The 25,429-nt window shown below is 33.4% G+C and overlaps 2 protein-coding genes across 3 annotated transcripts; both read left to right on the forward strand.

Moving 5' to 3' along the window:
- The first annotated feature begins 1,892 nt into the window (after positions 1-1,892).
- Positions 1,893-10,951, forward strand: LOC107896902 (electron transfer flavoprotein-ubiquinone oxidoreductase, mitochondrial). 2 transcript variants are annotated; one of them, XM_016822199.2, is made up of 18 exons: positions 1,893-2,635; positions 2,799-2,875; positions 3,441-3,547; positions 3,894-3,975; positions 4,051-4,159; positions 4,244-4,290; positions 4,400-4,474; positions 4,618-4,734; positions 5,972-6,040; positions 7,339-7,431; positions 7,743-7,845; positions 8,356-8,480; positions 8,791-8,840; positions 8,952-9,018; positions 9,411-9,490; positions 9,739-9,867; positions 9,956-10,022; positions 10,700-10,951. In XM_016822199.2, exons 1-18 carry the CDS (start codon positions 2,203-2,205, stop codon positions 10,781-10,783), a joined length of 1,914 nt encoding a protein of 637 aa, XP_016677688.1. In that variant the 5' UTR covers positions 1,893-2,202; the 3' UTR covers positions 10,784-10,951. The 2 variants fall into 2 exon arrangements, with proteins under 2 accessions (XP_016677688.1, XP_040935694.1); XM_041079760.1 differs by having other exon boundaries at positions 2,035-2,635; positions 10,475-10,723.
- Positions 10,952-12,070: 1,119 nt separating this feature from the next.
- Positions 12,071-12,713, forward strand: LOC107896903 (putative lipid-transfer protein DIR1). The gene has a single exon (XM_016822200.2). The coding sequence runs from the start codon at positions 12,210-12,212 to the stop codon at positions 12,504-12,506; it is 297 nt and encodes a 98-aa protein (XP_016677689.1). The 5' UTR covers positions 12,071-12,209; the 3' UTR covers positions 12,507-12,713.
- The last annotated feature ends 12,716 nt before the right edge of the window (positions 12,714-25,429 follow it).

Raw genomic sequence — 25,429 nt, forward strand, 5'->3', positions numbered from 1 at the left:
TGAACAACCTTAAGCCACCCGTATCTCTGAAAAACCTTGGGATTACTATGAACCAGTGGATGAAGGATAATGACTAGGATGAGACCATGAAGGCACTGGAAAATCTGACCCACTTGCTTGACTTTTATTAGATGGCTGCCTGAAAACGTCTAATTGTTGATGCTCACCAAAAACCAGAGGAAAAGAAGCAGAGGAAGAAGATGATGATGAAGTAGCAGAAGAATAAGCTACAAATGAAGAAGGAAAAGGTGACAATTGTTTTTAAATTGGCATGAGAGCCAACTGTTTTCACTGCAAGCAGATAAGTAGACAGTCCTATGGTCCTTAAACTCGAGTTCCTCCTAGTTCTTTGCACCAAAACCACGAGGGCTTGGCCTTGTTGATGCAGTGTCTGCAAACTGCCTTCTCGACTCTGATCTCCTCTTTCTTCTAGTTGTACCAAGAAGAGCCTAATACATCAGAGAAAAATGCAAACATCAATTATTACAGAATCTAGCTTGCCAAAAATCACTGAATTCGCATTATGAGTCTTGATAGGATTTCATCAATCATGAACCAGTTTTATAGTCATATGAATGAAACTTTCTGCGTAAGTGTGCATGTGTAGAGTTGCGAACAAGGTACCATTTGTTCTGCTTTCATTGTATCATTGAGATTGCTCAATGTAGGAATAGAACCACCCTCCATGATACCCATCAAATTCTTCATGCGAACTCACATTTGGAAGAGTTGAGCAACAGGTTAACTCACCTATTATTGATCCCAGAAATTATATCTCATTCCAAGTTGTTAAAATTTTAAAAATCCTAAAAGTAGCGGCAATCCATACATGCTGTTCTGTTTTACCAGAATTTTTAGCAATTCTTCTCCTCCTGTCAGAAGACTCGGCTAATAACTCTGGCTTCACCCTTTCCTCTGAAAATAAAATGAAAGGAGAAAGAAGCAAAACAAGAGACATTGTTTGCAAGTGGTAATGCTAGCTCGTTGCAACTTAAGTTCTAAAATTAGCATGAGAGCCAACTATTTTTAAATCGGCATGAGAGCCTCTCAAATCAGCAAAACTTCTTTGAACCCTTGGTGCAGCAGACTCAACTAATTGAGCACTAATATCATCTCCTTCCATTTTCTCTTATTCTTTTTCTCCTTCTCCTTCTCTTTTTCTTCTTCTTCTTCTTCTTTTTCTTTTTCTTCTTCTTCTTTTTCTCCTCTTCTTCCTCTTCCTCCTCCTCCTCATCTTTATTTTCTTCTTTGTTTCTTCTCTTGTTCTTTTTTTCTCTTTTTCTTCTACTGCCCAGGGGTATTTAGGGTTAAAAATGACTGTTAAAATGACAGCTAACCACCGTTAAATGCCATGTCATCCTTCCGTCACGACTGTAACGGAAAATGGTTAAAAGGACTGTTTTGTATGAAAGTTGAGTGACTGAAATGAAACCTAGGTGACTGTTTTGTCAGCTACCCCAAAGTTGAGTGACTGTTGGTATAATTTACCCTTTAAAAAAATTGTTTATTTATAAAAAAATTATTATAAAAAAAGGTGGTGGTGCTTATAAGAAAGACTCTACCAAAAAAATATATTATTTTCGTAATTAATCCCACTGACAACCTATTTCAGAAATTAATATTTTTTATATTATTTATGTAAATTGACCTATATATAATTTTTATTATATTATATATATTTTTTATCCCCTCAATTTTAGTTATTGAAAATTTTGAATTTTATAGGAGTTTACCAAATATTTTCCTTAAGTTTAAGGGTGGTAATTTTTTTATAAAAATAGTTTTTTATTTAAAATTTAGTTGTTAAAAATTATTTTTTTGAAATAAAATTATTATTTTTTGGACATTCCTTTTTGAGAAAAAGGCATGTTGTCCTACTACAACTTATGATCATGTAAAAGAATCATCCTAGTACAAATTAAGAGAGAGAGAGAGAGAGAGGAGTTATCTTCGTGTTTCTTCTGGAAATGGAATTGGAAAGATATATATATATTTTAAAATTAAATCGATTAAAAAATTTTGATTACAAGGACAGCCAAACCTCAATAACCGGACAAACCTAGGATGAGTTTGGCACGTCAGTTCCAGTGAAGCCTGTGATTCTAAACATATATATAAATTTCAATTTGCTTTCCCTCTTTATATCCCAAAGAGCAAAGAGGTAACCATTTTTTCTTTTAACCTTTGATATTTGCTTCAATCATGCAAAGATTTCTTTCAATATCATCCAAATCAACCTCTCTCAAAAATCAGAAGCAGCTTCACCTCCCCCTCGTTTCTTCAGTTTCTTCTGCCACTCCAAAAGGGCAATCCTGTTCTCATTATTTCAATCAAAAGTCACCTTCTTTAGGCTCCAGGTTAGGTTTTGATCGGGTTTTCTCGTCTGGGTATTTTCCAAATCGTGTTAATTTGAGGGAACACGAAAGAAATGGAAATGGGTTTTTGAGGTCGAAGGGATTGGTTGGGGAAATTAGGAATTATAGCAGTGAAACTGACAGGGAGTCTATAGATTATGATGTTGTCATTGTTGGGGCTGGCCCGGCTGGCTTATCTGCAGCTATAAGGTTCAAGCAATTGTGTCAGGAAAAAAATGCTGATTTCTCAGTTTGTGTTGTTGAAAAAGGTGCTGAAGTAGGTAGGTTTCTGTCTTCTTTTGTTGGATTTTACAGTACATCTGACTGGCGTTTGAGCTTAGAACCATATGGTGCAAGTTTAGCTTTGAGCATTTATAAAAATCGTTTAATATTTCTACATGATTGCTCAGCAAGAAAACAAATAATATTTCTATGTGATTTTAGGTGCTCACATCTTATCTGGGAATGTTTTTGAACCTCGGGCATTGAATGAGCTTCTCCCACAATGGAAAGATGAAGAGGTGCCTTTTCTTTTGATGTCTTCATTTTAGAATATGTTAAAGATTGGTATGCTGGAATCAGGTCAGTAATATATTCTCGTGGTGACCTCAATCATAGCTGACAACAGATTAGAATCCCTTTTCACCTGTTTGGCGTATGTGGATGATTTGGAGAAGTGTTAGTCTTCTATGTGGTCTTTGTCAAGTTGAAGGGAAGAAAAATGTTAACAAAAATAAAAATAAAAATAAAAATAAAAAATTAACCATTTCTCGTGTTTCTTCTAGCCATATCGTTTGCAAATCTTTGGAGGAATTCTACGTAAAATTATTATTGCTTCGTAAAATCGATAATGATGAATCCGTCATATCTCCTTTATACTTATACTGCTCTAAATTTGAAAGGACACAGAATCCTGTATGTTCTAGTATCTTGTAAGCACATTATATATACAGGTGTAAAATTGCTTGATTATTATATTAACTATAAAATAAAGGATATATCACTGACCATGCACATATTTTGAACATCGATAACTTTTTTCTCACTTCTCCTTTACTACATCTCATTTGCTCTCTTTGCATGCAGGCACCAATAAATGTCCCTGTTTCTTCCGATAAGTTTTGGCTTCTTACGAAGGACCGTGCAATTTCACTTCCTAGTCCATTTGATAACAAAGGAAACTATGTTATTAGGTATTTCTCTAATACTCGTGGACCACACTTGGAACACCTTGAAAAATGAATTTGATGATGGAATGCTTTCTGCATTTCTGTCAGATTGCAAGAAGTATTTTTCTTTTAATTATCAAAGTAAGCGGATAGCAACTTTGAAAATCAACTGTTTGCTGAATAGATGTTAGATTGCTGGTGAAATTAATCTTTGACACTCATTTTATCCTATGAGCACCTGCATTTTCTTCAATGAAATTTAATATGTTAACACATGAATCATGCGACACTTTCTTTTTATATACTTCTTCTCCAATTTAATGACATCAATTTTGCCTTAAACCTTAATGTCATGGACGTTGTGATGTAGCCTAAGTCAACTGGTGCGCTGGATGGGAGTAAAAGCTGAGGAACTGGGAGTAGAAATTTATCCGGGTTTTGCTGCCAGTGAGGTACTTATATTTTATGTCTTATTGCTATTTTATATTATGATGGCTGTTTGAAGGGTAAGGTGTGCCATTGTTCAGATATTATACGATGAAGACAATAATGTTGTCGGTATCGGAACTAATGACATGGGAGTTGCCAAAGATGGTTCTAGAAAAGAGAATTTCCAGCGTGGTGTAGCATTGAAAGGCATCTCTCTCTCTCTCTCTTTCTCTCTGTGCACTGAGAATTTAAGTTGAATGTAGTGGACTAAGCCATGGTGTTAACATGCAGGTCGGATTACACTTCTAGCTGAAGGATGTCGAGGATCATTATCACAGGTTTTTAGGAAAAAAAATAGTTGCTGAAGTGCTGTTCTAGGGGTCCAAGTTAGCCAGTTTACTGGTAAAGAATATTGATGGTGGCTATTGTTTTAATTTTCTTGAACAGAAAATAATGAAAGAGTACAAACTGAGAGAGAAGGTACAAGCTCAACATCAAACTTATGCTCTAGGAATAAAGGAGGTAATATTGTTAATTTCTGAAGCATATATTTTGCTGGGTTGGCTGTTCTAGGTATTTTATGCTTTTTCCATTTGAGAGATTATATAGTTCCAATATATGCTATATATCCGAGATAATGTTTGTTGATATTGTTATTCAATCAGGTTTGGGAAATTGATGAGAAAAAGCATAAGCCTGGAGCAGTTCTCCATACATTAGGTTGGCCCTTGGATTCCAAGACTTATGGAGGGTCTTTTCTCTACCACATGAAAGATAGACAGGTAATAAAGTTTCTGTTGCTGCCCTCTGTTTTATGCTTATTTTGAAATAGAATCTTTGTTCTTCTCAAGTCCGTGGAGAATTCCCCCTACAACATTAAGATTGGAGAAGTTTGTGGTATGATGAATTGCTGAAACTGGACTGTTACAGCATTGTGTTATGCGCCTTGGCGTAGGATTTAGTCACAGGTCTAGACTAGAAAGAATTCTTGCTTTGACCTATGGTTACTTAAAAGGCAGATTCGTCCTTGACTGAACCCCCTCTCAAAATAACATTTCTTTTTGATAGAATAATTGCTTACCTCTTTATTTCATATTAGCAGCCTTTTATAGACTGTTAATAACGAAGGAAAGAGTCCTAATAGAATTCCTAACTTAGAGTTTATGAAGGAAATGAAAACCTAATATAATAGAGAAATTAAGTAAAACTAAAACTCTTAATAAACCTGATATAATAAATAAATAAAACTAAAATTCCTATTGCAATAAAAGCGTCCATATCACATTGGTGATTCAAGCCTTCATACTAGAAGCTGTAAATATTGGTGTCATTTTAAACGAGTGACATTTGTTCTTTGGAGCTAACATCATTGTTTGAAAGTTCTTTTAGCGCTCTGAAATTCCTTCTGTTGATATGATGGGCAATCCCACCTGTATGTAAATCATGAATTAGGTACATATAGAGGTTCATGGCACCCTATTTTCAAAATCGGTTAGCTTTCTAGTAGAAAATCCTTTATCCATATCCATGGATCTAATACTACTACAACATTCGAGCCAAAGGACTGCGCTTTTCCTAATGAACAATGGTTATGGGAGTGGTTTGAGGATCCCAGAAGTTATGGTAGGAAAGCCCTGTACCAAACTGCACCTGGTGTTATATTTGTGTTCCAATTCATATACACAATGTAAACTTCAATCAATGCCCTAATTTGATGTCAGAGGAAGCAAATCTGTCTCATTCAGGTCTAATGTCGTGGGTGTGTATTGTGAGATCTTGGAAGGTTTTTCTTAAAAAAGGCTCAAGGAACCTATATTTTAATAGCTGGCTAACCCTATGGGAAACCATATTTATGTTGGTAAATTATGTGTGATATTCCTTACTAGTTTCATGATGACTCAAAAGAGCACTTCCTTTTATTCTTCATTGCTTTCATCACCAGTATCACTTTTGTGGTTATTTTCTTCACGCTGATATTGTTCTTTTTTTTTTTTCTCTTTATGTTGGTTGAGCATACAGATTTCAATTGGTCTTGTGGTTGCTCTGAATTATCATAACCCTTTCTTGAATCCTTATGAGGAATTCCAGGTAAACTAGACTCTTTACAACATTTTATGAATATTGTAGCATTTTCTTGAATATTAATTTAGAAAAACTGTTTTTTGCTTGTTACATTTGTTACTTACTCACTTCACTTTCTATTTTAGTTTTTTAACATGGTTATGCATTTACGTACCTTTTTTTCTTTCCTAATTATCTACCATGTTTATAACATCTTCATATTGTTATGGCTTGGCAAGTCCATTTGGATGTCTCATTTCAATTGTTTCTCTTTCCTTCCATTCATCCTGTCACTGTTGAAGTGAAAGGTCTAAGCATTAGAGAAATCAGACAAGTCATGTTGTTTGGATTAGGTGCCTCATCACATATGTATGATTCTCAATCTAAGCCTCCACTAATTAACCAGATGTTTCTGTAGAATTGTCACTATTTGGAAACTGTCAAATCTGCCATCAATCCTTGTACTATGTATAAATAGTGGATTTAGTTGTTGTACTCTAATTAGGTCATTTTAGTTCCTGTCCTATTTGAATTTTGAAATTCCAGTCTTGACTGAACGATAGTTAAACTCTTGAAGTTAGGTTCTGCTATTTCCATAATCTTATGCAGTAAACATATTATCACGAGTAATGTTATGTCATCTTACGGTTTCCACATAAAAAAAAGCCATGTCATTTTAGTTAATGTTTTTGACTGCTACCGTTTAAGTCAGGACTGAATCTTAAAATTTGAAAAGTATATGGACTAAAAATGGTCAAATTGGAGAACAACGATTAAAATCCACAACTTTTACATAGTACGGAGGATTAATTGCAGAATTTGTCCTAACTGATTTAACTATTGTCATTTGGGTCAAGACTAAAATTTCAAAAATCTGAAAGTACAAGGACTAAAGTTGACTAAATTAGAGTACAAGGACTAAATCCATAACTTATGCATAATACAAGGACTAATAGCAAGATTTGACCTTCGGAGATTCGGATCAAAATCACAAACAAAACTGACATCCTCAGAATATTGGAAGATTAGAAACAACATAGCATGCTAAAGCTATGACTTTTCCTCATAGTGCTAAACCAGCTTCTCAGTTTAGCATTATTCAAGGAGAACCAATTGTAGCAACAAGAAGAAAATAACACATTTGCATGATTTCTTGGCCATTGACTAACTTTCCTATTGTAGTTTAATCGGTGTTTCAGTTTGTTGGTTGCTGTAAATATTCCAGAAAAATGATGTCTTGACTTTTCAATTTTAGGAGTCTCATGCATGAAACGAAAGAACCTTGTATCTCGCTCATATTGCTTTTTGGTTTTCTCTCTTGGTAGAAACTTAAACATCATCCCTCCATAAAACCCCTTCTAGAAGGTGGAACTGTACTTCAATATGGGGCTCGGACATTGAATGAAGGTGGTTTTCAGGTGAGTTTAGCACTCTGCCATATCTCATTTAGGCAAATCAGAATTGCTTAGAAATTAGCTAGCAGAAAATTGAATTTGTAAATGGCTAGCATAGTGTGCTAATATGAAAAAGGTTTCTGGAGTAGACTTAATGTATCCAAAGATAATTCATTAGGCAACAGCTGTGACCATTATATGAACTTTTACTGGATTGTTGATAATGAAGGATCTGGGCAAGCTGATTACCAATAGGTTCATACTTTTAATTACACATTTCTGTTTTTGTTATTACATGTTATGCATACGTGAATATGATGCTAGTTAAATTTCAGTCTGTTCCATATCCAGTTTTCCCGGGAGGAGCAATTATTGGATGTTCTGCTGGCTTTTTAAACGTACCAAAAATAAAAGGAACTCATACTGCCATGAAATCAGGTAACTAATCTAATTAAAAGGATATAAACCTATTGTTGACCGTCTTTTTTTAGATTAATGCATTCAAATTCTTGTAAGTGTCCATATACAAGATTCTGAACTATTTAGACTATTTAAACCAATGTATTTCAAAGGAATAATGTCTAGTGAAATTTTCAATTCCACATGTAATGTTCATGTGGCCTATATTATGACCATAGCCTTCTGTAAAGTAGAAGTTCCTTCCCTTGTATTTTTTTTTCTATATTATAAAATAAGAAATAAACTGATAAAAACACCAAGTGTATATTATTTCCTAGAAGAATTTCAAATGCATCAGTGCACATAAATAAAGTTTCTTAAAAATTTCTGCATCATTATTAATGTTCTGCTTTTGAAATGAACATAATGCCTGCATTTTTAGAATAGACTAACATTAGTTTGTAATGTTAATCCCATGCTGCCGCATTTTCATATGTTTAAGATACCTATTTTATTTTGTATTAAAGAAACAGGACATGTTTCTAACAGGAATGCTAGCGGCAGAAGCTACTTTTGGTGTACTTCATGAAGGTTCCAATATGGAAGCATACTGGGATGCTTTGAGAAGTTCATGGGTGTGGGAAGAACTTCACAGAGCTCGGAATTACCGACCTGTAAGTAAAGCATTTCCCAATATTTTGTTTCCATAACTGCATTTTCCATGTTTTCCCTCATGTTCTACTCTTTAGTACACTTTCATTTATTTTTGTGACTGCCTTCGGGTGTTAAGTTGATGAGCACATTTAAGAAACCGGTTTACTTTAATTTGCTTGCTTTTAAGGAACCACATATTTTTGTATCTGGATCAGTTCATTTTCTCCTACGTTTATTCATCTAACTGGTAAGGTTGCAGATGGTGAACTTAATTTTACAAGACAGCATAGTTTTGATCTTATGTTTTGAGCATAGTTTCATTTCTTGTAGGCATTCGAGTATGGTCTATTTCCAGGCCTAGCCTTAAGTGCGTTGGAACAGTAAGATTTCACTTTTTGCTGGGCATAGCTACGTGAAGATTAGTGTGGGCAACTTTTGCACAATTTTGATTTTCTCTAATGATAGTCTTGCACTGTATTGTCTTCTTGCAGCTATGTGTTGAAAGGAAAATCTCCATTCACATTTAAGCATGGGAAACCTGACCATGAAGCAACAAATGTAAGGGAAATCTTTTTCAAGTGATTAATAACTGAAGTTACACCCAAATGGAAAATTAAATATTTGGCTTTCTTTTTTTATCCTGGAATTGATGTTGTTGACCCTGTCAAATTCTTTGTATAATTATAAGCAGTAGTCCCAGTTTTTTTCTTGATAAAAAACATTCAGTACTGTATCAAGTTATCCTGTAAATGCTGTATATGAGCCTAATCATATCTCAAATTCACATTTTTTTTCCCCTTTTACGATGCATAAATAGAACTCTTATTTTAAATAAGATGACAAAAACCGGGCTACATTTGTTGATGGAGAAGAAGTTAATCCTATGCTTCTTGTATCATGTGATTTTGTTTCACAACTTCAGGAATCAGTTAACTTGTTTCCTTTTGCAGGTTGCAAAGTTACATTCCTCAATTCAGTACCCAAAGCCAGATGGAGTTTTGTCCTTTGATGTGCCAACTTCTTTGCACAGGTGTGAAGAATGGTCATTGCCTTAATTTAGATTTTATTTCCAGAGATTAATTAGATGATTTTTTTTTTACTGAATGTCTAGATAATTTTTTTTCCATAATTCATAACTTCTATTTTTGGTATATCTGAATTACCTTTGGCAGCATATCCAGTTAAAGCAGATGGCATGCATTATCATGTGATGCTATATTCTCTTTTTCAGTCTGTTCCGACTCGTGTTTGATATACTTATTTCTATTTGCATGTTAGGAGCAATACAAATCATAACCATGATCAGCCAGCTCATCTTCACTTGAGGGACCCGAATATTCCTGAAACTGTAAACTTGCCAGAGTATGCTGGACCTGAGTCACGATATTGTCCTGCCCGTGTATACGAGTAAATTTCTTATCATGCTTTTTCTTTCAACTTATATCCATGTAATATATTGTCGCTGAATCCATTGTTTTCTTTGTTCGAATTGAAGGTATGTTCCCAATGAAAAGAATCAGCTGAAGTTGCAGATCAATGCTCAAAATTGCTTGCACTGTAAGGTAATACCAGGAACAATTAGTTGAAACTCAATTAATTGTTTCACTTGAATAAAATCCTAGCATCAATTATATTGTCAAGTTCAGTGGAAAATTGAAAGTGATGAAAGCCTAAATGACTAACTTTCCCCTAAGGTACGAGACTTTCTAAAGTCTCATTTCGATACCCTCTAAAGCCAATTTTGACCTATTGCTTTGACTCTTCATTTTTCTTGAAAGACTAATGTCTGATACACTCATGTCTAATATAGGTATAGGGATATAACCTTCCAAGAATCCTCCAAATATATAGGAAAACATAGAAATAAATTTGAACATCCCCTTGTCAGATACTATGCTCCTTAGACCTTTGTGTAGTGTAGTGTAAGGTATGGGTATAGTTAGATATTTCTTTTTAAGTTTTTTCATGTATTTGGAGAATCTTTTGATGTCAGATATCCATATCCATGTCTCAGACACAAGTGGTGAACATTGGTATTTCAACAAAAATGAAGTGTCCCAACAACATTGGTCGGATATATATTGGTATCTGACACTCATGGATGAGTTAAGAGTTGACATGTTTTAAAAATTATGGGTTTCACATTACAGACGGTGCTTTGCTCTCTTTTCTTGGTTGATGCTAAATTGGTATGTGGTTATTGCGCTAAAGTTAAGATGGTTGGTTTGAATATGTACAGGCATGTGATATTAAAGACCCAAAGCAAAACATAGAGTGGACAGTGCCAGAAGGAGGAGGTGGCCCAGGCTATTCAGTCATGTAGAATATATAAGCTAATCCCCTTTCTTTATCATTGCTCGTTGCAAATATAGTTCTACTTTTGTACTTTACAACAAATACATTATCTTTCAAATAATTCGAAGTCCCATCTTAATTGTTACAAAAATGTAACTTTTTACTAAACCATATGAAAAGAAAGCTTTAAGGAGCTCATGAAAGTGCATACATCTTGAGTCTTGGCCCTGGATTTGCCTTCAATCTCAAGTAATCAAGGTTTCCATTTAAATAACTGATTATTAACGTGTCAATATGACATAGAAGTCTAGCTAGTTTCTCAAGGCAATCCAGACTGGTAAGCAGCTGGTAGAAATGTTGCGAATCAGGCGGTGGCCTCCAACAGGACTAAGGTTAAAGGTTTATACCAGAAAACCTCAAAATCCAACATCCGCCCTCTTATGTCTTATCTGCGGATTGTGGACAAAGATGGGTCACCCGCTCTACGCTATTTTATTGATGAATATACTTTGTTTTCTTCTGCTTTTATGTTAGTCATGGTTGTTTACTTTGTTAGTGAATAAACTGTTTATCATGCAAAGGAACAAAAAAGAAAAGGATAATTTTATAGGTAAAACCTAATGACGTGTAGACCACTAGTAATTAATATTTTCAATCTTTGATAACATCAAATAAAAAAATCATTTATTCCTTATCTATAAAAAAGAAAAACCACAATCCACTTTCGAAATTACATACATTATCATTCTCGCGTTTTCTTATGCCACTTACATCTGAAATTATGTTAAACTTTTTTATGACAATATTTTACCAAATCTTACAGCATCAATATAATGCATATAGTTTTCGATTGGATATATTTAAGTATGGTATATATTAATAAATATTTAACTATTGATATAGTAGATAATTATGAAATTTTAAATATTAATTTACTTCAAATTTGACATGTTGTACCATAAAATGTGATGTTAGAATATCATTAGTATAAATTATGAAGCGTATAGATATTTTCTTAAATAATTATTTGATTAAAATTTAACAAAGTATCCATTATATATGTTCACTTTAATCGACATCATAATTGTAGAAAGAATAAATAACCATTGCAATTGAATATTATTTTCATCTACAATAATAAAAATGATTGAAAATGTATGTGGTGTCATAGTGATGAGATACGTTGATAATGGAATCGGATTAGAACATCCAAAAGAAAAGCTTCTTTGATTTGCCACGAGTTCACATCCCGTGAGACTACAGTTTGGTTGAACAATAATCTCAAAACCCGACAGGACCCAAAGCATATTAAGGGTTCACGGACTACTCTACACCAAACTTTTCTCCATTCATTCCTCTATAAATAACAATCTTTGGGTAGCTTAGCTCCTCCACACCGCAGATCCCCTTAGGCGTAGCTCTCGATCCACATCATAAAAAAAGTAAAGGAGAAAATGAAGGGTCTGCAGGCACTTATATTGGCAATGGTAACGGTTATGGCGATCGCTACAACTGATGCTCAAAGCATTTGCAGCATGCCAGCTTCAGGTTTGATGGCATGCAAACCAGCAGTGACCCCTCCCAACCCTCCGCCGCCCACGTCAACTTGCTGCTCCGCCCTCTCCCACGCTGACATGCGTTGCCTTTGCTCATATAAGAACTCCAAGCTGTTGCCTTCCCTTGGTATTGACCCAAACCTTGCCATGAAATTGCCTAGCTTGTGCAAGCTTCCTCATCCTGCAAATTGTTAGTTCCTGGCTCTCCATATTTGATCTCAAATGTGAGGGAAAATCATGCTTATTATAAGCCTCTACTTCACATTATTGTACTGAGCTTCGGGTTTTCTTTTTCCTTTATTTCTTTTTATGTGTTGTGTTTCGATTGGTATCTTATAGTCGTGTAATATCACATACGTGTGATTTCTCACCAATAATCATATATTAGTATTGTTTCCACCATGCACTACGTTGCTTCAATTAATTTTTTTAATCAAAATATGTTCTACATTTTAAATTTAATCTCAATATTTTTTATGAATTTAGTCTATTTACTTTTTAGATTTAAAAATTTAGCTCCAATTGTTAATACCATTAAAGTTTTTTTGGTTACATTTGTTGGCATGACATATTGAAATTTAAAAAAATATTTATTTGATAACTATATATATATAAAAAATGACAATCTAATATCTTAAATTTAACAAAGAATTTTAACTGCATTGACAATTCTTAAAAATTTACCTCCACATTTTAATTTGAATAAGGTATTTAGACTAACTAATGATATTAAAAAATTTGAAGTAGCAAGTTATGTCAAAAATTAAAGTATAGAGATTAATTTTCAAATTTAAGCTTAGTATAGGGATTAAAATTGAAAATTGACCATTATTATATAATCTATAAAAAGTAAAAACAAAAAAAAAGCTATGTATTTAGACACATGTACATCAATATTTTAATCAAAATGAAGTATTTAGATTAACAATGACATTATAAAAGTTAGGATAACAAGTTACTTTAAAAATTAAAGGATAAAGAATAAATTTCAAATTTAAGTATAATATAAGAATCAAAACTAAAATTTGATCATTGTTATATAATCTTGAAAAGAAGTAAAAGATTGTGTATTTGGACATACGTATGTCAATACTTTAATCTGAATGCAATATTCAAACTAACAATGATATTATAAAAGTTGAAGTATAAAATTATATAAAAATTAAAATATAAAAGTTAAATTAAAAATTTGAGCATATTATAGGACCAAAATGAAGTTGGACCACACCGTTCATTTAAAATATATAAAAGAAGAGCTTTAAATTCGGACTAGTGTCAATAGGACCAATGGCTTGAACATTACTTTTACATATATACATATACTAATTTCAATTTATTTTATCGAATTATAATATGTTAATTTAATATTTTTATTAAAATATAATTAAAATACGTTGTATGATATTATATTAATATAAAATTTTAAATTTAAATTCAAAATATAAATAAAACATAGCATAAAATTTAAATTTTTAGTATCAGTGGAAATAAATATACAATCTTTCTCCATTTTTGTATTTTTATCTTTAATTGTATATGAGTTATTTAAAATGTGAATTTTTATAATAGTTTCTAATTAAAAATATGAATATTATAGTATTTTTATAAATTTATAATGTCATTGAAATATTTCCATGAACCTCTTAAACATTATTACTAATAATATTATTTATTCTGCATTACCATTTTATAATTATTGATCATTATATTAAGAAATTTACTATCAATACTTGTTATATATTATTTCTCTTAATATCTAATGGTAAAAAAATTAATTATTTTATTCTAAAAAAATCAAAAGTGTAATTAAATTTTAGAAAAATATTTTTAAAAAGTATATTATTATGTGAGCATGGCAGTAGCATGTTAAACATTGTAACATTTGACAGATATTACATTGACATGTCATTGAATCACTAGTAATTAACAACTATATTATAATTTTTTTTAATATTTTTAACTTTGGTGTTTAAATTGTTTACTGTTACAGTTTGATGCCAAATCGCTTCATGAATTGTTGACTGATCATTTATGTAATTTACATTTTTATTATCAACCATATACTCCGTAAACTACTACTATTATTCATCATTCACATTCGATTTACACTTATTAATATTTATAATTATAAAGTTTATTATCAATAGTTTTTCATTATATTTTTTATTATTGAAATTTGTCATACGGTTGATCATAAGAAGAAATTATTCCCATGTGGATCAAATTTTAAGTTGTTAAATACAAATAATTTAATTTTATTTAATCCGGATCAATAAAAATAAACTCTAGTTAGGGCTAGTTTAGTATTGTTTTTGAAAATTACTTTGGAAAAAAATTTTTGAGAAGTTTTTTTGAGAAGTTTTGTTTAAAATTTAGGTGTTTAATATTGCTATCAAGAAATACTTTTGAAAAATAAAATATCTATTTTAGACATGATATTATAAAGTAACAAATATGCATTTAAATAATGTTTAAATTAGTTAATATTATGATATTTTAGCAAGAATATAAAAAATAATTTATTATAACTTATTGTTAATATTTTAATATATAATATTAATTTTAAATATTTCTAAGTAATTAATATTAATTATTTATTAAATTTAATTAGAAAATATAAACTATATTTAAATATAATCATTAAGTATTTGTAATTAGATATTGACGCAATTGTATTATTTTAAAAATGATTTTTTTTTATTTTTAATTAATGATTTAAACACATTTGTATTATTTTATTTTAAAATGTAATTTGAATATATAACTCATATTAGATATTAACATAACATAGAAAACATAAACATAACAAATTAAAATATTACATATATTTGGATTAACGTTTCAAAAGGGATAATATTTATATACCAAAATATAAATACTAAAAATTTTACAATAGCATTTACAATTTAAAGTGAATTCTTTAAACTAGAAGCTATAGCATCTCTTGCTAATTTCATTTCAAAACCACTTGAATTGTTTGATTCACCATCATCATCATCATCATCATCATCATCATCATCATCATCATCATTTTCTCCACCATGCGCATTTTCTGAATCAATAATATTCTCATATGCCCTGTTAATATTTTTGTATTCCATAAAATCTGCATCATTTCGACTGACATATTTTCGGATAAAATTGTGTATCGCCATTGTAGCAACAAGGATCATCGTTTGCTTTTCAAAACTATAACTTGGCATATCCCTTAAAATGACCCTTTTGTTTCAAAACACCAAAAGTTCATTCAATCACACTATGTAATGATGAATGTGAATGATTGAATATCTCTTCCTTACCAGATATCAGTCTACCTGTAACAGCTCGTTTTTAGTCAAATCGGAACAGTGGTTTCGGAACCACAAATTTGATGTCAAAATATTTATATTATTATTATTTTAATGTTTACAGCATGATTGAGTGATTGTGTGAAAATTTCGTTAAGAAATTTTATCGTTTGAATGGTCAATTTGATAAAAAGGACTAAATCGCGTAAAGTGTAAAAGTGGAGTTCCATTAGGTAAAGGTATTCAAGAGCTATGGAATATTAATTTAGAGGTCTTTATGTGGTAAATACACCATTGACATTGTGAGTGGACTTTTATGGACACATTCTAGGTGTTTTAAATGTTTTATAACAAAGGTTAAAAAGGTAATTTAGTGATTAATAAGTTATATACTAATAAAACAAGCAAATTAAATGTGTTTATCTTCATCTTGCAGCCGAATTTTGAAGAGAAGAAAAGCTTTCATTTAGGGTTTCATTTGGATATGCCATATTTGTCAATTAAGGTACGATTTTTGTCCCGTTTTTAATGATTTCTATGTTTTTGAGATCGTTGCAGTTAGTACTAACTAGCCCAGGGACTAATTTGCAAAAATGTGAAAGATTTTGAATGTTTCCATTGATGAATAAGTAGGATTTTTGATGATTGATGATAGATCATGAATATTTGATGTTAGTTAAACAAGTTTTGTTAAGTGAGTTTTTGGTGAAAATGGAAATTAAGGGTTAAATTGAGAAATGTTGAAAATGTATGGTTGAAATGTGAAATAAATGAAATTTATGGGCTGCTAGGGTATTATGGTAATTCAAATAGCATGGGTTAGTCTTAAATTTCATGAATTTGTGATTTTATGAAATAAGGACTAAATTGTGAAAATATAAAAGTTTAGGGGTAAAAGTGTAAATATACCTTAAAGAGTGTTTTGGACTAAATTGAATGAATATATGATTGAATAAGTTAATTTTTAATACATTTAGATCAATAAAGACGGAATATGGACCTAGACCGAGGGAAAATGAAAGTTATCGAATAATCAATTCGATTCACCGTTTTAGCATATGAGGTAAGTTCGTACGTGATAAACATTGTTACAATTATGTTTTTAATGCTTTAGTATTGGATAAATTGTATATATGAGACTACAGTCATGTTCGACGACAAATCGACTATGTTTGGCACTTAGTGTGCAATTTGAGATAGCTTTGGCTATATATGGCACTTAGTGTGTGAGACTGAGATAGTTTTGACTATAAAAGACACTTAGTGTACGAGATTAAAATAGCTTCAGCTATGCTTTGGCACTTAGTGTGCGAGATATCGAGTAAACGACAGTATCACGAAAAGGTATGAGTCCGTTATGAATTTGTACAGGTATGTACATATAAAGCATGAAATCCAAATAGAAGAAGTTATGAACTTTACATAAACACATGAGTAAGTATGAGGAAGGTTAATTGGTCACCATGATTTAGATATTAATTAGTTCAAATTGATGATTTTTGTATTATGAACTGCTGAGTATATTTAGTACGAATTTTTTAAGCTTTATAGCTTACCTTGTTTGTTTCTTCCCTTTTTTTTAGTGATTTCAAAGCTAGCTTGGATTCGGGAATCGTTAGAGACTACGTCACACTATCCAACCATCTACTTGGTACTTTTGAGTTGTGTATACATGGTATATGGCATGTATAGGCTTTGGTCATTTTGGGTGTCTTAGATGGAAATGTATTTTTGAACCATAATAGGTAACTTATGAAAGTTATGTGGTTTGCTATGTATATTGCAATGTGATATGGTTAATATTGAAGTTTAATACTCAAATGCTTATTATGGTATAAGGTATTTATTTGGTTGTGACATGTTTATGGTGGATTGACTTTGGTTGATAAATTAGATGAATTATTGTACATAAAGTATATATATGTGAATTATGTCTAGTAAAGCAAGTTGAGTTGATAGGTTTTGAATAGGTAAATGACATTAGATTGAGTATTGAAATAGTTGACTTGAAAATGGTATGATTATGTATATTGATGATGATTTTGGGATGCCTATTGTAACTCCCCTTACCCATGGCCGACACCGGGATAGGATACAAGGCATTACCGGACTTAAACACAAGCAAACATACAAAACCGGGCCATAAAATTTTGTCCAAATTTAAAACTATTCAATCACATGCAACTTGTCACTTATAAGGGCCTACGAGGCCCAAAACATACATAGGAAGCAGTTTGTGACTAAACCGAGAACTTTCGAAACCTTTTTGACACTTAGAAAATTTTCTTGTTTTGGAGAGTCACACGCCCGTGTGGGTAGGTTGTGTGGTCACACAAGCCCGTGTGGCTTGGGACACGCCCATGTCCTCAGCCCGTGTAACTCTCTGTTTATGATGTCATCAATCAAATAAGGTCACATGACCAAGTCACACGCCCGTGTGCTTAGGCTGTGTGGCGAATTAAATTCCAAGAATCAAGTGCAGATTTCACACAGCCTGGGCACATGCCCATGCCCTAAGGCTGTGTCCTTTACACGGCTGAGACACACGGCAGTGTCTTTACTTGTGTGTTTACTACTAGGCATTCTGTTTTGCATTAATTAGGGTGTAGGGGATACACGGCCGGATCACACGCCTATTGGGCAGACCGTGTGTTACACACGACCTAGACACATGCCCGTGCGTGTAACCGTGTGGACAATTTCTAGGCTATTTTCCAAGCCATTTGCCTCCCTTAAGCACTCACACAAACTTAAACCTACTTCATGGTATACCACATAGCACTTCCATCATGTGAAGTATAGACATTTTATGTTTTTAATAGTCAACGTATAACATATTCAAGTTAGTAGGTTTACCCAAGGTATTCCACACCAATTTCATGAATAATTATCCTTGCTATCCTACTTCCAAGTTATACATTTGTACCACATTTATTGCTATACACATTAATCATATTTCATCCACTAAACATACATGCCATCCATCACACTCATTATCACAAACAATCACAAGCCTTATCAAACACATACCTTTAGCATATAACCTACATCTCATCACACATCCATCAAACAACCACAACAAGCATAAACACATTTGCATGCATGTGTAATTAATTAGGTTTACAACCCAAATAATCAATATGAGCCATCTCTCATGGCCATATACAAAAGGAATCACAATACCATCATGAGCCAACACATTTGGCTAATCAATATGACACATTACAAAAAGACCAAGTCCCTATACATTCCATACTCAAAATGTTGTGACTAACTGTACCCAAATGTCCAATTGATTATGTGATCAAGTCTCCAATGTCCTTCGATCCCCGAGCTAGCTTAGTGATACTATATGAAAATGGAAAAAGAGATGGGAGTAAGCATATAGCTTAGTAAGTTCACATGCAAATAAATAGCAACATAATCATTAATATATATATACCATTGACATAACATAATTTACATATGCGTCATCATAAATTCATAGGCATAACTTACATATTTTCAACCTTACCAAAAGATCATCATATATGGGGTTCATTCATAAGAGTTTTTTGTACATACCTGTACTAACTCGTAATACATTCTCATATTTCCTCATCAATGATTTACTTGTCGAATAACTCACTGATTTACCCGTTAAACACTTGGAATACTATCGGATACATGGAAGACTTGCACATAGTGCTTCAAACGTAGCCACATGCTACCTCATATCACAATCACAAATTGCTCGCTCTCGAGGTAATCACGGGCCTGCTCACACAAGCTGACAGTCAGGACGTAACTACTCAGGCTGCTCACACAAGCTGACAGGTACCAGCAACACATGCCGGGCTACCCAGCCACCGGTAGAATGTACAAGACTAGCACCCGGATTCACATAGACACATACCACATATCTTATGAGCTTAACACAAATAGTTCCTAGTGACATGTCACATTGTATCCTAAATTATTCCTAAGGTTCAAATGGGATTTTCGTGATATCACATGTTCGTCGAACTCGTTCACAATGTCATGCTCATAGACTATAACATCGCTCATACACTTGTCATAGTAATTAAACATAGAGACTTATACATTAATAAAATATTAAAAAATGATATATCATTGCATTTTTTTACACATGAGCTTACCTTGGTGCAAAATATGGATAATTAATTCGATTTAGTCCAAAACATTATTCTTTCCCCAGTCTAGGTCTGGACTCCGTTTTTCTTGATCTATAATAGCAAATTCAACTTATTTAATCATCACATTATTCAAATCAGTCCAAAAACTATATTTAGGCAAAATTATAATTTTGCCCCTAAAGTTTCACATATTTGCAAATTAGTCCCTAGGCTCGTAAAATGAAATGTGTTCATTTTCTTTGTTACCCAAGCTTAGCCAAACTTATAACATACTAATAGAATCCCACATTTCTCATTAAATCATACATCTTACTTCCCATTTTACAAACTTTACAAATAAGTTCTTTTTAGCCATTTTCACTGGAAATCACTTGGTAAAAGATGTTTATCACACATCAAACATTTATATTCCTCCATTAAAAATCAAAACACATGCATGTCATACATGGTTCAAATTTCAAACATGAACCCTACTAAAAAATATGGCTAGAAATAAGTAAATCGGGTTACGAGGGTTTCAAAAATGTAAAAAACATTAAAAACAAGGCTAGGATGCACTTACTATTGAGCTTGAAAGTTGAAGAAACCCTAGCCATGGAACCTTTGAGATTTTTGGCCAAGGTGGGAGAAGATGGACACAATTTTGACTTATTTTTCCCTTTTTATTCTTTTATTAACCAAATGATAAAAATGCCCTTAAGGCCTTTCATTCAAAATTTTCCTATTCATGCCCATTTTTGTCCATAAAAATAGAAATTGAGAATATTTATATTTAAGGACCTCTAATTAATAATCCATGGAAATTTCATGCTTAAGGCTTCTAAAACTCACATTTTGCAACTTTTGCAATTTAGTCCTAAATGTCAAATTGGACACTTTATAAATAAAATTTGTTCATGAATTTTTCACACAAGCATGCAATCATATCATAGACCTCCTAATAATCATAAAATAATTATTTATACTTCCAATTTATGGTTTCGAAACCACTATTCTGACTAGGCCTAAATCAGGATGTTACACCTATTGTATGATAAAATGATACCATTTTGGTTGTTTAGGTGAGCAGATAAAAGGGTGGCAAATTGGCCTATTTTTGTCCACATTGGTAGGGACACAGGCGTGTGTCTCAGCCATGTGCGACATACGATCATGTTACACGGCCGTTCGTCCCCTGATGTTGAAATTAAATTAAAGTCAGTATGCCCTATACGGCCTTACACATGGGCGTGTGACTGGCCGTGTGGCACAAGTCAGTATACCCCCTAAATGGCACACGGCCTAGCATATGTTCGTGTGACTTGGCCATGTTGCATAAGTCAGTATACCTTGTAGGTTTGGTACGACCTAGTACCAGCCTGGCACATGGGCATGTTTGGCCACTTCGTAGGGCACACGGGCTAGACACACGGTGTGACAGCCCTAATGTGACCCTAGTCGGAAAGTGGTTTCGGGACCACAAGACCGAGTCGTAAAATAATTAATTGCTATATTCTATGCTTATTATGTGTGAACATGAGTATGTGGAAGTTTCATTCCCTAATTTTACCAATTGCATGAGAAATTGTTAATAGGGATCGATTTGAGACATGGTGAAAATATGATAGTCCAATTTAAAATGGTCTATTAGTGCATGTACCAAAAAGAGTGGACTTGCATGTCAAATAGACCATTTTTGAATGTGAATGGCCGGCCAACATACGCATGCATTATGGTGTTCCCTTGTCTTCATTTTTTTATATTTGGTGGGAATTATGTATAATAAATTTATATTAGTAAGTGGTGATAAAAACAAAGTTCCATCATCTTTTCTATCATCTTGCCGAAACCATAAGGAAAAGAAAAGAAAAATGGAAGCTAGGACATTCGGCCAAGTGAGTTTATAGATTAAGGTATGATATCATGTGGTTCTTTTGGCATTTTTTTTGTGAAGTTGAGTTGTTTTGATGCTCATAACATGACCCATGTGTTGATTTTTGAGTTGTGTTGCAAGAAACCTTTGGTTATGTTCTTATATGCCAAATTGATGATGTTTTGTAGTATGTGATTTGAAATGGTTATAGATGAATATGAACTAAGAAACATGTATTATTGAGTAAGTAGAAGATAGAATGGGGTTTAAATGGGAGGTTCATTTGATTTATTTTTGTCCTTGTATGAAAAGTGGTTCTTTGTTAAGGCCGAATGAGTCATGCTAGATTAGTTGAAAAGAATGTTCATGTTATGAGGTAATTTGAATAATTGACCGAAACATGGAAGGAAGGGCAAGATTTATAAATTATGTTTGAGGGTGAAAGGAATAATGAAAGTTGTATTAAGTTTAATGTGCATACTTTAGTCTAAGTGTTGAGGAGTATTCGGCTAAGATAGTTGAAATGTGGGTGTTGCCGATTTTTAAATTTAGATTATGGGAGTGGCTATAATGGGCATTAAGATGTTGAACTTAAGAAATTAGAAGTAAATGAACTTGATAGTATTCAAGAGATAGAGGTGATAGATTAATGTTGCACATTCGGCTATGGTTAGGCATGTTGATGATCTTATCTTGATTTAGATAATTAGGCATAAAAGGGTGGTAAAGGGGATGAAATTGTCGAATGATTAGTTGGGTAACAAAAGAAGCATTCGGCCATCACTTGAGAGCTTGTGTGATGTTGGGTTTAAAATTAGCAAAGGTAACTTACCTAATGCATGTGCATGTGTGATTAGATTTTTGATGATATGGTAGTTGCATGAGGTTATTAGCCGAATATACTAACATACATATACATGTGAAATTGGATTGTAAATATTTAGCAAGGTGGTTAAACTAGTTAAATTATTGATTAAGCTCAAGGAGTTAAAGGAGGTGAATCGAGCAAAGGCAAAGAAAAGGTCATCGAGTAGCCGAGTTGGAACCGTCTTACCCAACACGAGGTAAGTCATTAAGCATATAGTTGGTATTAATTCAAATGGTCATAACGTTTATGTAATGATGCTGAATGGAATGAATAAATATATATATGCATGTACGTATGTGATGATGAAAGTGTTGAATGAAAAGAAAAGAGGTGAGATGTATTGAGTTGTTGATCTCGGCACTAAATGTGCGAGTATAAACATTTATGACCACGAGATTGGCGCTACGTGTGCGGGTTTAAATTGTGCAGCACTAAGTGTGCGAATTGACTATGTAGCACTAAGTGTGCGAGTTTGACTATGTAGCACTAAGTGTGCGAATTGACTATGTAGCACTAAGTGTGCGAGTTTGACTATGTAGCACTAAGTGTGCGAGTTGACTATGTAGCACTAAGTGTGCGAGTTTGATTATGTAGCACTAAGTGTGCGAGTTGATTATAAAGCACTGAGTGTGCGGACTTAATATATATTCTTGAATCATTATGGACACTAAGTGTGCGACGCTATTGAGTCGATCACGGACAGCGGATCGGGTAAGTGTCTTGAGTTCATGGCTAATAGGTGCTATGTCTATACTTGGTGTTGAGCTTGGTAAGTTTGAACCTATGTGACAAATATACTTGAAGTCACGTACATGAAATTTATCGTAGAATGGGTGAAAGGCCGTTTAGTTGTATGTTTGTAACGAAAATAAAATGATTTATGAAAATGCCTCGAATATCCTATTGATGAGTATGTGGATTGTGAATGCATAAATTGGTATGAAATTAAACCGATAGGTCGGAGGAACTATGGTATGGTTCGGAATGGATGGAGTAATTAGCCTCGTTCCATTTTGTTTTCTCTTGTGATAATGTTATTGATGTATGGTAGTGCATAGCTTATGACTTACTGAGTTATAAACTCACTCGGTGTTTCCTTGTCACCTATTCTAGGTTTCTTGGACACATCTCTTTTTGCGTGGTCGGGCCGTCATCGAAGTCATCACACCGGATAGCAAGTTTTGGTACTTTCTTCTTAGTCGGCTTAGGAGAATATTTCGGCATGTATAGGCTATTATGTTGTGTTTGAACTTTGGTATGTAAACTTTAAGCCATGCGAAAATGGCATGAATGTTCGATTGAGTTGGATCAAGGAGTAGGCATGAAATGGACCTAGTTACTTTCGTAACAGATGCTGGCAGCAGCAGTGACATGAGATTGAAAAATCACTAAAAAAATAGTAGGAGTGGAATTAATTGATGAATAAATTATGTATTCGAAGCTCGATGAGTCTATTTTCATATAGAAGCAACAAAAAGATCATATGGACAGTATGTTAAGAGATATTCAGGTTCTCGTGAGACAGGGCCAGAACGGTTTCTGGATTCCCTGTTCCGACTTTGGAAATTCATTATAAATCAACCAGAGATAATTAGGAGTCATACCATATATGTATAGATTCCTCTCTGAGTCTAGTTTCTATAGAAACAAACGACATCAGTGTTGAAACTCTGTACAGGGAGATATCCAAGTCGTAATGCACAAAGGTCAGTGTAGTCGATCCCTGTAACATGGGAGACTTTGACTAATAAACTGTACTAATTGGTCCGACCAAAAATTCTAGAAAACAATGTGTAGATGGGCATATGAGTCTATTTTCAGGGAAAATTTACGGAACTGGATTTCGAGTTTCAGAACTCGAGATATGATTTTTTTAGCGACTAGTACGCAGACTGGCAGCTTGTCTGGAATTTTTTTTTAAGTGGGTTGAAGTCTGTTAACACCTCGTGTTCGACTCCGGCGACGGCCTCGGGTTCGGGGTGTTACACACGGGTATGTGCACGGCCGTGTTACCCAATTCAGTATACATGCCTTGTTTTTACATGGCCTAGGACATGAGCGTGTCTAGAGCCGTGTGAAGCACATGGTCTATTCACACAGGTGTATGACCTTTGTATGTTTGAAATTTTTATAAGTTTCCAAAATTTTCGTATGTTATCGGTTGGGACAATGTGAATGTGTTGAATGAGTTATGTGAATTAATGCTTTGTGTACGAGTTATGTATGTTAAATGATGTGTATTGATCAGTAATACCTTATAACCCTATTATGATGATGAATACAGGTGAGGGGTGTTACATTTATTGGTATCTGAGATACAGTTTAGTCGATTCTTGGGCTAACGTAGTGTGTGTGATAGTCTATATATACATGCCATATATAAAATGTGATAGTGTGATGACTCCTGACATTTGAAAATGTTTTTATATAGCAAATGGGTCCCAATTGAGCGATAGCTGATGTGGTTGAAAGTAATGCGCCTACTCCCGTGCAAGGGACAGCACCATCTGATTTTAGACCCGTTACGGGTAGTTAGAGAGGAGAAGTTAAAGAAGCCTTATTCTAAATGATGAACGAGTGGTTCACTCAATATATTCGTACGAACCTTGCTGCTCAACAACCTCCACCCCCTTCAAATCCCCAACCTATACCAATAGCTCCTCAAGGAGTCAAGCTTTTAAGATTGAACAAGCCTCCCGTTGATAAGATCCGTAAACACGGGGATAAAGAGTTCAGAGCAAATGTTGATGATGACCCTGAAATAGCAGAGTTTTGGCTTGAAAATACAATCAGAGTATTTGATGAGTTGTCGTGTACACTTGAAGAGTGTATTAAATATGCTGTATCTTTGTTGAGAGACACTGCGTATCAATGGTTGAATAAATTAATATCTGTGGTGCTGAGAGAGAGAGTTACCTGGGAGTTCTTTCAGATCGAGTTCCAAAAGAAGTACATCAGTCAACGGTTTTTTCATC

This window comes from Gossypium hirsutum, chromosome A10, assembly GCF_007990345.1.
Source record: "Gossypium hirsutum isolate 1008001.06 chromosome A10, Gossypium_hirsutum_v2.1, whole genome shotgun sequence".
Classification (NCBI taxonomy): Eukaryota; Viridiplantae; Streptophyta; class Magnoliopsida; order Malvales; family Malvaceae; genus Gossypium; species Gossypium hirsutum.